The 17,826-nt window shown below is 37.8% G+C and overlaps 1 protein-coding gene across 1 annotated transcript in view; it reads left to right on the top strand.

Moving 5' to 3' along the window:
- Positions 1–2,494: 2,494 nt before the first annotated feature.
- Positions 2,495–17,826, top strand: part of LOC126833410 (zinc finger protein ZIC 4-like) — a 32,075-nt gene continuing 16,743 nt past the window's right edge. The window contains exon 1 of the mRNA XM_050564734.1: positions 2,495–3,568. Coding sequence (XP_050420691.1) covers positions 2,818–3,568 — 751 coding nt within the window. The 5' untranslated portion in view covers positions 2,495–2,817. The remainder of the gene's footprint in view (positions 3,569–17,826) is intronic.

Raw genomic sequence — 17,826 nt, 5'->3', positions numbered from 1 at the left:
TTAAGTTTATTAGCATTTTTATTTTATAACAAAAACTAATAAAAATGTATGCAATATTACAATTTACAGGTATTTTATACAAGAGTTAAGCGCTTTGTTATTCTGCAAATGTGTCAATAACTTTGTTTATGTTAATAAAATGTGTCATATCCTTTTATAATTATAATATTGGCAAATCTGTAAGTCTGTCCTGTCTCATTGAAACCCTAAGCCAAATCTTTATTTTTTTTAAGTAGTAAACGAGCGTTCATAAGATGTAGAACTATCAATTTGATAGCCACATTAAATTGAAAAATAATACTAAATAATAAGTACTGTTTTTTTTTTATTAATCATTTTTATAAGTATAGGTTTTAGTACATAAACTGAACAAATATTAGAGGGGGCTTATTTTAAAATTGGGAATGCTAATACCCTTAAGCCCCCTCCTAATTGTGTCTATGGTGTCTCTATATTAACCATAATTTTAGTTGGTCCAACTATGTATTTTTTTCCGTGTAGGTACTTAACAGTGAAGACATTATGAATCTCCTCTCGTTACTATACTTGAAACAAAAAACAATTTTGAGGTACTAATTTCAATAATGCTAAGCACACCCAAGCCCCATCGAGTACGCTTTTCATCATTTCGGTTTTAACTAATTGTTGGCGAAACGGTGGTGTTAACTAGCACATGTAATAATACCATTATACTATATTCTTATTATTGTAATAATACACTCGATTGTTAATAAGAAAATAATAATTGTTAAAATAATATTTAGCGACGTACAAAGTAAATTTTCAAAACCCTAAAGGGTGGTTTATATAATTCAACCAGAGGGAGCGTTTGGAACGAATCCGACCCTACTTAAAAGAATGTTATAGTATACTCTACAGGGTCATGTTATTAACGTATAATGTATATTACAGTTTATGTATGGGGTAAGAGGGTGTATATTGTAAAAAGCGTAAAACGTTTAATTTGCTTTGACGCTAAATCTATTATACATGTTATGCGTAGTTTATTGTTATTATAAAGTTACAGTCTATTGTAATAAATAATACATAATAGTTTTAGTATACTAGAATATTATAGTTTATTAGAACAAAAATCTACGATTTGTGTTGCATGTCCAATTTTAACATTAACACAACAGGGTTCTATGAAATCATATTTTTTTTATTACATTTTAATAAGTTATAAATTCAAGTTTATTAAAAATTATTATAATATTGGTAATTATTATAACTCGTATACTATATCATGCAATATAGACATTGAAAACTATAACGTTAGAATGTTAGATCAACGAGATTTTGACAATTGGTTTTGTACCGGTAAGAAAATATTGTAAAGAAAAGTGTAATTTGATAGCACAACAAATGCAATGAATAATTATATGCATTATACGTTAAGTAGATACTAATAAAATAAGGCAAATGTTATAGGTATAAAGGATTGTTTAGGAAAAAAACGCATATGCCATTAAAATCGTAATATATATATTATATACTAACTTTTTTACCAAAGAGATATAGTTACTTGAAGAGTAAAGTATGTTATCAGCTTTCAGGCAAAATTAAATCAAGAGGATGGTGTGATAGACTCATCCGCTCATAGGTTGTGTTTTGTATAACAAAATTTTGCTCAAAACTGTGTTTGTAGTGAATTAGACTGTATGTATCCCCGATTAAATTTAAAAAATTTATGTTTTTATGAGTTATTTTACTATACTGCAATTTTAAAGACAACCTGTGCAAATGCAAAAATACCAGGCCGAATTGCGGTCAAATAGTAAACATTTCTACTGCCACACTAACCTGCGAGACATTTGTGAACTTGTAAAATTATCTATTTCTAGAAAAATAATAACCATAAACAAGACGAATACCTTTTTTTAAGTATAAGTGAATTTTATTATAGCTAAAAATAATATTTTCAAGTGTATTTTATTTACAGAACACGAGCAAGGGTGCAATTGCAGATCACGTTTGCGATTGCTCTATTTTGTATCTACTTGTAAAACGGATGGTTATATATTTGCTGAACATACCTAAGCGCCGGCCATCAAAGCCCAAACATACAAAGGGTATTTCGAGATATATGTTTGTATAATCTTATTATATCGTAGCGCGTTGTGCTTTTAAGATTAATATTTTTTGGGAGTGAAATCCGAGGGATGAACAGAACAGTGTGTGAGTACTTGTAAACGGGGGCCGGCCGACCGGTGCGCGTTGAGCCGTTTTGGCCATAAGCAACGGAGAACGGCAGCACGGTGGGAATAGAGAGCAAGAGAGATGGAAGTGAGCCACTGAAACGCATGGGTATACGGGACGACCAGGACGACTACTGTCCGCGAGAAGCGGCGCGCGGGTTCATGACCGGCGGCGGACGGCCGGCCCCTACCGTCTGCCATTGGTCGGCCGACCTACGATGGGCGTCCCGGTGTCGTTGTGGCGCGCGCGACTCACGATCCGTATACCCGCTGCGTCAGTCACGCCGTGGAGCCACTTGGTGTTCAACAACCCGCTGCGAACACCCCGGACGATCACGCGGACTTGTTCTTCTTTTGCGCGTACGGTTTATTTTCGTGTCGTAATTATTATTAATTTTGTCGGTTTGGTTTAATTTTTAGCGTTCGTCGTCGGTGGTGCGCTATACGTTGGCCGGAATGCTTTGTGCCGGACCGGCGCCGGATTGTTGAGTGCAAAGCCCGAAAAGTCCTTGTGGGCCCGCGCGCGAATCTTTTCGAATTTACACGTCCGTCGGTGCTATTGATAACAGCCAACAACCGGTGTGTGACGCGCGTAAATGACGACGACGACCGCCGCGTTATGTTAAATCCGTTTATGGACAATTCGCCTTTGGCCAGCAGCATGGGCGTCAAAGTCGAGGACGAATACATGGGAGGTCACCCGCAAGACCAGTACCATCACATGCACTACGGGCAACCGCCTCCGCCGCCGCCGCATTCCGGTTATCCGGGCGCCAGGGACTTTCTGATCCGCCGAGACGCCGCGGACTACCATGCGGCCCACCATCAGCACGGCGGTACCGCCGGAGACCTAGGTCTGTATCCGGGCCACCACGATCTGCAATTGCACCACCATCACCACCATCAGGTGTATCCGGCGCCCGTGCCAGTAGCACCGCCGCCATCGGTACCCGTGCCCCGGCACAACGACTACGGGTCGCAAGACCCGTACGGCCAACAGACCGGCGGCGGCGCGTTCTACCGGTACATGCGGCACGGTGGCGGTCCGGCGTCCGCGCTCAAAGACATGTCGTGCTTGTGGATCGACAAACCTGGTCCGCCGATGCGTACGTGTGGCAAGATGTTCGGTTCCATGCAGGACATCGTGTCGCACATCACGGTGGAACACGTCGGAGGGCCCGAGTGTACGACGCACGCGTGCTTCTGGCACGGTTGCGAGCGCAAAGGCCGCCCGTTCAAGGCCAAGTACAAGCTGGTCAACCACATCAGGGTGCACACGGGCGAGAAGCCGTTCCCGTGCCCGTTCCAGGGATGCGGCAAAGTGTTCGCCCGGTCCGAGAATCTCAAAATCCACAAACGAACGCATACAGGTACGTGCGGCCACCGCCTATTTTTGGTTTCTCTATGATTTCCGTTCCGAGAAACCGTTTTTCACTCGTCCGACCGTCATAACTGAAAATAATAAATCATATAATATCGTTGTCCTTCCCGTAGATGACGATAATAACACTGTTCTGCACAATAGTATTAATAACACGCAAGTATAATAAATCCTTTTGCTAGACACGTCATGTGGTCGTTTGTCTGAAAACAAATGTAAAAATAACAAAATTAGTATATCATTTTGTTTTTTATTATCGCTGTCAAATTCGTCCGCGTTGTTAAAACACATTACATCGAATATCCACAACAACATCGAGCCAATTTACCAGCACCGGTTATTCTACTAGATAAAATATTAAAAATACTATTGGGTGGTAGGTGCACGTGACAGGCATTTATCTATAAATAAAAGCGTCATTGCCCGTCGTTACCGTTCGCCGTTCGGCCAATACTATTGCATTCCTTGAACGATTTGCCTAAAATATCCATACAACACTCGGCTATGGCGCTTTCAAACGTTTTTTTTCGCCACACTTTACTTTGCAAAAAATATACCACACAAGTAGTTAATGGCGACCTAGAGATTCACGGACAATATTTATGCAAGCGTATCCATATTTATACAACGTATCCATAATATACATTTTTCTTTGGTAATAACGCGAAGCATTTGTCCCGTTCGGAGCTGTTGTGAAAAAGGAATATAACAATGCAATATAATAATAATGATAATATTTTATAAACGCTTTTTGAAATCATATAGGTACACAAGAAGTATGTTATAATAAAAAAAAATGTTTTTTTATTACTTTCTACCGCGCTCATACGGGTAAATAAAAAAATATTATACAACCGACTGCGACTGGTTTAGGGTGGTTCGAGCACCTCTATTGTGGTCCACCCTTTTTTCCTCTTATTCTTCAAGCGCGGCGGCGTGACATCGACGGTTTCTCTACGACTCTTGAGTCCCGTATTTCTCTTACTTGTGTTTATTTGGATACAGTTTTTTGCAAGTGTCGAACACCAGTAAATAGGACATTTCTTGGTACGTTAAACAAAAAAAAAGGAAATTTTTCCCATCAGAAAACGTACTTCAATTAACTACAACAAAAAAAAAATGTAATTCTTCCAAGAGACGTATGCCGAAATGTGTATCCAATACAAAATGGCGAACCCAATTTTTTTTCTCACGTCATGTTAGGAAAGCTGATAAGTTGCCGGTACTCGATCCAGTTGTATTAATGATTGTCTTTATATAAACAAATTTTACCTTATCAGCTGTATTATTTGAAAATTACTTTAGACACTAGTACAATTCTGTTTGAGAGTATTACTACATTTAAGTTTGTCGATGGTGTGGAAAATTATTATGTCTTTCTAATACCGCTGCATTACATAGATGCAAGTAATTCAACGCGCATCACTTGTTTCCGATACAGAAGCGTTAGAGTAAATAAATGTATATTATGTTTACTTATCAGGCGTGACAAAATATAGTATATTACCCATTTATATAGAGGATCGAAAAGGGCGAATTGGGTTGTTTATAAATTGGACAATAATATGGATTGCTAGTAAAATGGGGTAAAAATGTAAATAAAATATTGTTAATCTTTGTACCTATCTAATATCAAGCAAAAGAAAAATCTGCCGCTAAAAAATTAAGAACCTATACGATGTAAGAGCAGACCGCAGGTTAAAGATGATCTGCTTAAAATGTAATATTTAATAATTATCTATTATTAAGAAACACATTTAATTAAAAAAATAAAAAAGGTAAATGAGAAAATGTATTTCATTAGCGATTCACAATGTTGGGGTCTATATTAAAATGTATACAATAGAGATGTGATTTAAATGCATAGTCAGATTAGGTCGTTACTGTAGGCTCTATAATCACTTGGGCATCGCGAGTAAAAATTATTCATCAATTGCGGGTACAAATATTTATTTGTAAATAGTTGTAATTTATAAACACATTTTTATTTAAAATATTTTTTTGTAACCCCAAAACAATTTACAACAATACCTTTTCTTACAAAAACACATTTCTTATATAATAAATTCAGCAAAGGGGGATTGGGGAATAGTGGAAACGGAACATATTGGGACGGGGGAGGTCACAGGGTTTTCAAGAATTGTTATACTTTCAAATAAACGTTCGGTGCAATTCTGTGGAAATATTTAATATCGATAAAAGCACTGTAAAGAAAAGTATATGTTTAAAATGGTATTTTGAGTACTTGGGTGATTTTTCCTTTTTTTGGGGGGGTCTTCATTAATTAAAAGATTTCACCCCTTAGAGGAAAAAGGAATTTTGATATTTTTATAGTTTGTCAAGGTAGATCGACACTAAATCTAATGAATATTCCATACAAATTTTAAAACAATCCGACCATTTTTAAAAAAGTTGTAAAGCGCTCTAATTGTAATTCAATTTTTTTTTACATTTTTGGGCGTTTTTCTCGATTTCAAAGGGAAAGAGGTGAACTTGATTACATTTGAGCTCAAAAAAGTACCTTTCAGGTACGATATCTGATTAATAGGCTTTCTACTTTAAAACAGTACCTTCTCATCTCAGCATTATGCTAAATTATTACAAATAGATATTGTTATACCTACAATAATTTATAAAGAAAATATTGTAGTTAACCGTAGTTCCGGTCTCCTGTTAAGCCCTTGGCCTTGTGATTAATGGAAAACCCGACCTTGAAGATTTTTCACTTACGGCTGTCACACTAATATCGCTTAACCAGAATAGCATAACCATTTTGTTCGTTTACTTTCGCGCATTCTCATTGAGTTGAAAATTTGTCACAAAGTAGTGACATATTTTAATAATAATATATTTCATTGTTAAATATAGTAATAATTTATAACAATTGTCGAAATAGTTTTAATTTTAATAGATTTTTAAACTAAAATCTGTTGACAAATATGATGTTCTTTACACTTTATGCATTGCATAGTTGTTATATACTTCCGGTTACAATAGTTTTGCAGTTTGCAAGTTCAAAACAACCGCACCCGCTCGTGTGTTAACAATTTAATCGTTGTAAATTATTTCGTGGTTTTATAAGTATTTTTATAACGCGATAGCGTGTTGACAAATTATATAGATGGGTATTATTCGAACTTAAAACCGGGCGACAGTTACTTCAAATCGCAGTTGTATAATTATATAATTTGTATAGTTATTTGTTATTGATACGCCACACAGATAACAAAAGCTATACCTGTGTTGATCATCAAAAAATATTATAAACAGCCGCTAACGACCACCGCGTGTCATAGTGTTATCGACGGACGACAAAAATAATGCATTACAATTTATATAATATTTTAATTATATCAAAAATCGGACATTTTCGAGGAAAAACCGCGATTTTTAAAAGAATTTTATATTGAAATCCTCAAGTATACAATCGGGCGTTGGTCAAGTTTAGAAACCGGTTTCTATAGTGTTCGGATTAGCAATTTTCCCAAACCAATTGAACACCCTGCACATAGTTGGTTAGTGACCGCGGTGAATCCTGCATAATCAGTGCGCCTTATTGTCGGCGCAGTGTTATTAATAATATAAATACTTGGCTTATAAAATTGGCTTGTTCTCGAGTCGATGCTATAATAATTATATTGGCTGGTAAAATTCCTTCCAGCGATTTTTAAGTCTTACGACGCTTGAGGGATTAGAAATTGGAACGTGCATGTACAACATAATACAAGCAATGGTTGTTTAAATATACATATTTGTAATGTATAATATTATCGAACGAGGACATCGGGAACTGGATATCATTATCGTTATTATTATTATAATACTTTTATTTTATTTTCGGTCGTTCTATAAACAAAATAAATTACACGTTCGCGCGTTATGAATGGTACGAGGGGGAGAAAAAAAAAGATGGTAAAAATAAACAAACTGGTTCTGGCCGAGCATAAATTTCGAAAACCGTCGCGCGTTCTCCCACTCGTCCGAGATCGGCTTAGGGAGAAAAAAAACACAAATATATCTGTGTAAGTATAATATTATATATTATTATGTGTACGTCTTATAACATACCGATATTATAATAACCCGTAGTGCGTGGCCATACATTTTGTGTTTTATATACATATATATGCGCACCGCTGAAAGTTTCCATTTATATTATACATCTATACATAAATATATAAATTATATATATATATATAAAACTCCGTAGGTTACTGTGCGACTATTCGTATGATGGCGCCTCATCCGTCCCTTCGTTGCCAGTGGTGGGTGTTAATCACGGTTCTTAAGTGTAGAGAGTGACAGTTTTTGGTTCTCACTTACATACTGGTTTACAAGAAATTGAAACTTAACGGTAAACCAAATTATATTGTATTAAAATATGCGCGTTCAAAGTGATATTCATAACTATTTTATATAATGTACGGTGGCCGTTTGCATCAAATGTATTAAATTTTGGACTTGAAATGTTGAGGTGGATGTGTGTGAGTATAGGTAGAACAATAAGAGGAATTTTGGGTGTTGTATGATAAGTTTGAGATTGCGTTGTATGAAATCGTTGTTTTAACTGGACCTAACTCGTGCGGCATTGAATTTCCCAACTTGAGCTGTTATTTACCTTAGTATTCTCTACTTTTGTTGATTTTTGTTTTTTGGATTAAATGTCGTAGCTATATGTAAGTTTCAAATCGCCTGATAAACAATGTTTGATATTGTTTGTTAGCAATTCGACCATAACGGGACCTAATTGTTTTTTTCTATACTTCGACTGTTGCTTATACTGTATCAGTATTTATATACATGACGGTCGAATGTAACTCGCGGCGGTCTTGCGGTTTTAACGCCACAATTATCGGTTTGCCGGCGCTAAATAATAATTATCATTTGCGGTTTAAACGGTATATAATAATATATTATGTTAACCGCTGAGGTCAAGTAAGTATAACACAGTGTACAGCGGGGAGAAAAAGGTATTCGGAAAATGTAACTAAATTAGGTTTGCGCGACGACGTGCCCCTCTCAATCCTTTCGCTCAGCAAAACACATTCATCGTTGCCCACTGGAAAAAAACATGGCGGCTAAATAAAAAACAAAAAATACATATTATGTGTAACAGCATACAATAAGTATACTGTATAACAGTAGCGACACCCTCCGCCATTGCACGCCAACCTAATGCAAGTAGGTAAATGTAGTCGAGAACGGGTTGAAAAACTGCACAATGACAATCGACCGCGGCAGTACACTGTACATAGTCTTCACAACATCATATTGTATGTAATATATAATATAATATATATGTGTATAATATACCCCCGAAGCAATATTATCGTTATTATCCGGGACGCTGGGCGCTGCACATAATATTATAATGCGGATGCCAGAGAGTGAGAGAGCAGAGAGCATTAAGTATTACTAATGAGACGGAAACGGCGGCCGCGGCTTTCGTGGATACCCGTGGAGGGAGGAGGAGGGGGAGGTGCGAAGGGTGTACAAAACCGGCGTGTAACAACCGCGAATTACGCCCCTGCTGTCGCCGGACCCTCTTCATTGTATATATATATATATATAGGTTACATTCATAATAGTAATATAATAATAATAATATACACTGCCGGGTTTAGGTCGTCGTGTCTTCTTCTCCCCCCACGGCGAGGCCGCTTTCGCAGTTCTGTCCTCTTCGGGTCCGCTAACCAGCGTTATATTAACGGTCCGAATATTATTATATTTCGATAACCTAACCACCGGCTATACCACCTATACCCATTGGATATTGCACGCGTCCTACGACCCTGTCCGGCTTATACATGTATATAATATAAGTCCTCTCCGGCTTTCTATACGTTCCTGGGACGACGTGTATAATATATGTATTGTGCGCCAACTTAAATGATTTCGCCGGTAATATTGTTTAACCCCCGCCCCCACTTCCCGGCCGGTTCCATCGATGGTGGAAAATCTGTGTCGGTTTTTATCGTTCACCCACCGGGTTGCGCGATAAACGGAGGGGAAAACCGTTTGAAGTCAATTCTCTCGAGGGTATGTTTTTAAATACGGCAGCTCAAGACGACGAGGGGCGTCGTTGAACACGTGCATTTTTTTTTACCCAAGGCAATCGAGTCAAACAATTAATTTTATCGTCGTTATAAAAACAACTTAATTAATCGATAATCAAACGATAGGGTGATAGCAAAAATCATCAACAAAATGTCTTTTCCGATAGCCTTCCGAACCACTAGTAGTTTTTTTCTTCAATTATACAAAAAAAAACTGCATTATTATCATTTCTAGTTTAGGTATATTTCTTACATTTTTGGCCAGCATTTCTCTAATCAATGTCGTTTCCTTTCCACAAAGCTTACATCCTGTACAGTGTGGTCGGTAAACTTCTAGGACAACTTTTACTCAGATATATCCGTTAAAAAATCATCTTAATTCTCGGCCCGCTTCGCCTCATAATTATTAGTTCTAAATTTCATCCGTTCTGATCGACCTGTAATTGCTCAAACTTCAGTTCTCGCTCTCGTTACCCCACTCAGAAATCTCAGAGTCCGTTTAATTTCTCATCGCTTTTATGTGTACACCGAAATTCGTAAGTTAGTAATAAAAACCGTTTATGAAGCGTCTCAATTACAACGTGATCATCTCTTGTAGTGTAATGTATCCGGAAAGAAGACACGGCACAGAGACGAGGCAACACGATGCGGTTAAACTGGTCGACCCTAATGGCCTATGCGTTTAATTGCTTTGTAATTTGTCGCGATCGTGTCGATTACTATCCTAATGGGATCGCGGCCGACGGATAGGAACGGGCAAGGACGATTTGACAGCCGGTTCATTAGCACGCGCCGGTCATGTCGATACACACGGTGGCCACAGGACCATGATATTATATGTATATATCCTTAAAAGCGTGTACACCACTATAATATATAGTAATATTAATTCTACTACTACAATTACTACTACTACTACTATACGTCTGACTGACCCGCGGGTAACGGTCTCCCCGAGTAGTCATTTGCATACGAGACAATCTGTATATAAACTTAGGTACCTATATTATAACATGTGTTGTGTAGATCAAAATCACTAGATACGCCCCACCTCTCCGCCGCACCGCGTTTACGGAAAACATTATACCTCCACTTCCATCGCGTCTCTTCCCCGCGTCTCTCTCTCCCCCTCCCCCCACTCCTTGTACTTGCTCGGTTCGTATATTTATTGTACACACACGCATATAAGTGTATAAGGTATACCTCATCACCCCGAAAACCGCATTCCACAGTTGATGACTTCTGATCTCCCGAAACTGGATGCCGGCCCGTGGCGGGCATACGCACATATCCGAGTAATGTATATACGATGTGCTTATAAAAACAACGAAAACTCATATACGTATGTATGTACTGTAATATATTATACTGTGTAATATTATTATGCGTGTACGCGTTATCCGGATGGACGCGTGCGATGGCGTACACGCATTTGTCACGGAAACGTTTAAAAAAGTTATTATAATCTAAATATGAAATCTAAAAAGATGATTTTAACGAGCAGTCCGCACTGGCCGCCACCAACGCGGTCCCGAAGAGGTATTTGAGAGGAAACGTAACTTACTTTGTTGCTCACATGGTTTTTTTTCAACGTTTTTTTTTACTTTAAAATCAAAACAAACGTTTATCCGCATCTAGTGCGAAAAAAAATATACATACATACCTATATATGTATTTTACTGCCCTCATCCGGTTTATGTAAATATGCATAAACACAAGATGATAGTAAACGCGAATAACGTAATTTTGTATAATTTTTTTTATAACGTTATATAATAACAATATATTTATATTATTATTATTTTATAATATTATAATATTTCAATATTATCCTCGGTTTATGCGAATTTTACGGCTCTCGTTCGCCGTCTACCGCCTCTTTCCTCGGTTTTTATACTATGTATTTCTAAGTGACTCCTTTTTATTGATATCCGACGATCGTGTAACGTACATAAAAGCCAATGTAAATATGATTATAATATAGACGTCGGTGGAGTAATAAAATGCGTTTTGTTTGCTTTTACACAAAACCGACTATGCGAAACAAACCTCAAAAAATTGTCCACAATAATTACTGTCGAAATATGATGTACTTATAATGTAATAGTAAGTATTCATCCTTCGCAAATTTGTCGAAATAAGTGCACAGCAATTGTCGAATTTGGAAATTAATGATATGTAATATAATAATAACAATATAACGAATTATTGAGCTACCGTATTTCGCCTCACATTTGGATATATGGGTCAACCGTGTTTATTATATGGCCACAACGGCGCGCGATGCCCCCCTATATAATATGAACGTTATTTACCAGTGGGAGGTACTTTTCGTTGTAAAAAAAATAATAATAATAATTTTTTTCATTCAGACGCACGAGGATATAATAATTTGTCCGACCTAATGTTCCCTGTGACAGATGGTAGCAGCCATGTTAGTGCAGAGATCATCCATTGGCTGTATCGCACACTGTAACTGTTTCCCCGCGGCCACCCCTTTATCGATTTGTGTTTGTTACTCTTCGTTTCCCCCTTCCTCCTAATGTGTTTTGTCCTTTTCCGCCCTGTCGTTTACATATATTACACACACGGTATTATAATAATCGCACAAGTACACACATAGAAATATAGATGAGTAAAAAGTGAATGGAAAAAAAAAACACACAAGGGACGTCTAAGAGGGCCCTTTTATGTACAATCACAGTATGTTGCTGTCCCATCCTTGTTATAAAGCGGCATCGGCTAACGTAGGTTTGGCGTGGTTTCATTAGTATAGATAACATAGGTGCAGTACGGGATTGTTTTGAGGAGAGGTTAGATGAGACATACAGAAGCTGACTCGAGGTGGATGACAGTTTCGGGACGAGGTTAAAGACTTTATCAGAGGTGTTTAAATACGATACAGAATCTTGATAAATCCATAAATCCATAATGTATTTATTAATTAAATTTACAATGCGAATATCTATTTATTATTTAAATAATCGATCAGTGATTTAAATACTTAGGTACTTCGTTCATTTTTGCCCATTACTGGTGATAGTTTATCAATTTCCCAGCTCTGAATATATTGTATTATGTTTGATGTTTTGAACATGTTGGCGCGCTACCGTTAACTTTTTTCGGCCGGTATGCGGACTCGTCAGGAGTGTTTTGCATGCGCACGTTTAACACAATACAGTTACATTATATTATATTAGTGTAATGTACTCGACAATACAATCACGGTGTGTATAAAATCCGCTCGGGGGATAATAATATAACAATTGAGTCGCGCGATAATTAGGGTGAGGGCGTGTGTGTGTTTATCATAGGGATTTTCTTTTTCCCGTTTTCGTCGTCGTCGTCCCCCTCCCGCTCCAGGCCATTTTGTCGGCTTCACCGAATTCGTTGAAAAGCCAGCGTTTTAAATCTACAGTTTCATTATATTTTAATCGGACTTACCGCCAGCTTGTCATGTACAAACACACGCCATCGACAATAGTTTGGCAGATTTTACAATGTGTGTGCGTACCTACCTTATATACGTTATTATATATTGTAAAATATATAATACGACGGCAACTGTCGTGTGGTATATCGTTGTTGTAGTAATGTGTAGGCAGTTTTGGTTAAATTGACGGCGTTCTATGCAAAAAAAAAACGTGTGTTGTTGCGAATGTCGATTTCGCGCATCTCGACGTCTTGCGGATTTCGTCACGGTCGCTACGTGTACAGGTTAATGAACTAAAATGCTTTCGATAATAGTAACAATGACATAAGAAATGACAACAACAACTAGTCGACAATGGTCATAAATTCATATCATTCGCTTGTACACGGGCAACACATTTTGTGGGGAAAATGCATTAAAAATAGTAATAATTTAAATTTTAAAGGTATGGTCGGTTTTCGACACATCTATATATTTATAATATTTACTTATAGCGTTTTTTAATACACCTAATTCTTCAAGTATTAAAATTGTTTAAACTCAAATGGAAATGAAGATACGTCCAATAGGTTTTCATTGATGGTTCCAGTAACATATAATAGAAAACCGGTAAACTTATTTCTTTATTTTTTTTTTACACCATTAACTCTCGCCGCCAAAAAGTAATGTTTAATGTAAAAGGTTTAATGTAGTTTATGTTTTCTTTAAATTGCCATGGTTGACCTTGGTTAACGTTTACATAAATGTATTAATTTTATGATTTCAATAAAAATTAATGTTTAACAGAGTTAACATATTTGCATTTTATTTCAAAAGATTTATGAAAACAATTTTAAATTATTATAATATATTTTATACTCATCGTTTGTTCCCCTGCTACAGTCATGGCTATATTCAAAACAAAACAACCGCCAGCGACACTTATTCGTGAGCTATAATCAGTCTCTGGGTTTTTTATAAATAATAAATAAAGTAAATTATAGTTATTTTATTTTACTTTTTGTGAAACTTAACGGCAAAGAGGGCAATTAAGTAGCGTTCAAACGACGCGACGTTCCAAGATCTGACGATGGTGCCTACTAAGTTTCCTTTTAACATTTTTTTTTATTAGTTATACCAAAACACATATACACACACACACACACATACACCCCATTCACGTCTTCCGTGGTCATTAGCCGTGCGGTACTCAAAATTTGGGGAGAAGAAAAATATAAAGAAATCTAGGGGATTTCCTGTAAATATTTACCCGACTGTGGTGTTGTGTTGTATACCCGACACCGGGCTCACGGCCGCTACCGTTGTCGCGGTGAAGTAGTATGAATAATATAGTAAATCCGCCTTTTGTGTGTGCCGCTGTTAAAATACATGTAGGTATACTTGCGGGGCAGTCAAGAGGAGGCTTCACACGCCCCGGCCTCGGGTACAATGAAGTGCCAAGTGACCGTCGATTCCCAAGTATGTATAATATTAATAATACATAATAATATGTTCTTTTTCCGTTCCGATGAATATTTTTATTATTCGCGCATTATATACCTACCAGAGCGGTGGCGGTGGCGACGGCGGCGGCTTCTTTGTGGGTTTTCGGACCTAACCGCTGCCGGGTGCATTAAAAATAATAAATACAATAACGTTAAGGTCCTAGTACACGGGAGATGCGTATATTTGTTCTATGCGATATTTGACAACCCGCGGCACTCGCGGTGAATCTGCAGACAGTCGGTCGCCGGACAAGAAAGAGTTGTTAAAATACGGTTAACCCTTCGGCCGGACAGTGTTCCGAGAACTGAATAAACGCGAGACAGTGTGTATTATGTGCGCGGACTTCTTCAATGGGTCGTTGACACACACCAGAGACGGCCGTGAGATCCACGGGGTAAGAGTGTCTGTTGATGGACTTTGCCGGATGAATGGACTGCCTGCCGACGGCGCTTTTCAGGGATTTCGTTAGAGAGCTCATTTATATAATTTCACCGATAAACACCTGTAGCCGTGGGGCCGTGGGGCAGGTTTTTCCGCGGTGGCCGGCAAAAGACGGTGTTTAATTGAAATTTAAAAACGCCCGGTCCTGCCGTAGGCGTTACCCATCGGTCCCGCGTCTCTCAGGTAGACCGCGGTTAGTAATAGGTGCTATATAAAGGCAGCTCGAAACGATACATCACCGGGCAATTAGATTAATTCCAGCCTCGAGGAAAACATAAGAAGGCGTATAATAATAATAATAATAACATTATTATTAATTTCGAGCGCGTCGAGGGTTATATTATAGGCGGTTAATAACATACTATTATTATATAGCCCTGGGGCACAAGCACGCGCCCGGACGATACTCAAACGCGCTTCTGACTTGACTCCTCGAGTTAGGTGTATGTTTTTCCCTGATCGTCGGTGGCAAATACTCCCAAGGCGACGATGGGCGTGCTCGACTTAAACGGCCGCCGACCAGTGTGATGGTAAACGAGTTTTTATTATTTCTTAATAAATACCGATCGGTAAGGAAACGGAAAACGCGCGTTGGCAAGATTGTACACATCTTACAACAATTATTACCGAAGGACTTGGCGCAACAACCGGGGACGTGCCGACTGTCTATCACCTATATAACACAAAGTGTATGTGTCCTAGACTGTTAAGGTCAATTAGAATACCCGCGACAAGCCATTTGTAAGCGTGTAGTGTGTATGTATATGGAAGTGTCATAGTGCAAATAATACAAAAAAATTTGTATTAATATTACCGTGCAACCCCTAAATTATTGATCTTGCGTGCATAACCATAGGATGGGATGAGTTCGGGGTCTTTTTTTAATTAATGCAATTCAGAATTACTTGTCATGTACACCTTGGTTTGCCGGTTTCGGGTGGTCGAACGGGTTGTTTTTTCGAGGGGGTGGAAACGATGTAATAATTGTGACTTTTATTTTGTCCCGTATTGTTGTGTTAGCTGCTGTCGTTGCTTCTTGTAGGTGGCACGAGCCTATCACGAGGATAAACAAACACGCGCGTCCCGTCTGGGCGACTTGTTTTTGGAAGTGTCGCCGGCAGCAGATGTTTGTTGTTTGGTTAACACCGTCGATTGCTCGCGGGTGGTTCGTCGCTTATAGACCTCTTGTTATCGATCATCTCGTCGATACTATACATCATACAGTGTACACCAGAAAAACATAGGTATTTAAGTCTGTGTAATTCGACAAACACGTCCCGGTGTGGTCGTTATTGACTCGTCTCCGGTTAAATCCCTTTATCGTCGTGTCAAAAGTTATTTTCGGTGTAAATGTATTTAATCGAAACAGCTGCGATTATTATTATAATTATTTTTTTATGTACCATGATCAATCCTAATATATTTTAATTAAACGTATGTACGATAATGATAATGTTACACGACAACCGTGTATTTTTTTATGTATAATAATACAAATGACACCATAACAGGAGCAACCAGCGCCCGCTATCTTTGTTCGTATCGCATGCTGAACACGATTCGTAGGGTTAATAATTACCGACTCGCGTTTTAAGTGATCTGTACACATTATCTAGATTTTCATTCAAGGTCTTTTGGGCTTACACTGAGTCGTGCAATGTGGAAGGGGAGTAGTTGCATTGGAGCGGTAAAAGCGGTTACCCTAGGGTATTTATTATAATGGATGCATGCCACTAGTAATTGTATAAGTTTACATTTGCACAGAACTTAAAATACAACCGGGGCACTATAAATAGTGTTAAATATTATTATTATACTGTTTTTGCACATTGTGATGTCTGGAAGATATATGGTATATATATATATATGGTATATTGACGCGACTTGACGCAATTGTATTTAAAAAAAAATCTTTATATACATGATCATCGTGCTGCGGTAATAAAAAAACCGTTTGACGATGCTAAATCAACAAGGCGTTAAAACGAGGCAATAAATTCACGTTGGTATTGCGCCCCCGCGTGAGGTCCAATAGGGCGTTGAGCTCAAGGGAATTGTTTATTCAATGTGTACTCGATTTTATAAGTATTCTCTTTTGTGCAATACGTGGCAATGATTATTATTAATAATTATGTAAACACAATATCATAATGCGTACACACAACATTATTAGTAAATAGGGAGAAATGATGAAATCCTGGCGGTATAATACTATTATGTAGCATACTCTAATAATATGCTACGTATGTAGTAGGTACTGCTAATAATGCTGTGTAACATGTAGCAATGTAGCTGATAGGTTGTAGGCATGTTTTTAAAGTATATCGTTTAACACCCGAAGAAAAAAATGCACTAATTATTGTAATACACTTAACATAATAGTATGTTTAGTATTAAAACCCGTCAGTTACTCTGTGAAACATTGAGAGTTTGTCCAAAAAAAAAAACTACATAAGTATGGAATCGTTAACCAAATGCTTTGCAGTTTGTACTTAAAATGAAGGCACTACATTATAAGTAAAAATGTAAACTTGTAATTATATAATATTTTGTGAAGCGAATAAAATTCTGAGCTGATCAACGACTAACTGTATGTTGCCGTTGTAAAACTGCAGGATGCTCTTATAATGATGGCGAATCTGACACATCGAACGGGCCTATCCGTTTCTATACGATCAGCACCTAACTACCCGGTGAACTGGGCATTTAGGTATAATAGTATGTATTTTATTAGCCCACCGGTCGCACGTGTTGGGACCGCAACGTCTCAACGCATTTAGTTGCGCGCTCGGCGATCCGTCTGACGTTTTTTTTCACCGCAAAATTAGCGTA

Source organism: Adelges cooleyi, unplaced genomic scaffold, assembly GCF_023614345.1.
Source record: "Adelges cooleyi isolate 19-005CV unplaced genomic scaffold, UGA_ACOO_1.1 ACOO_flye_CR_arks_rails_tigmint_CR_PRNA_2, whole genome shotgun sequence".
Lineage (NCBI taxonomy): Eukaryota > Metazoa > Arthropoda > Insecta > Hemiptera > Adelgidae > Adelges > Adelges cooleyi.
The sequence above is the reverse complement of the archived record's forward strand: the minus strand, read 5'-3'. Positions and strand labels throughout refer to the sequence as shown.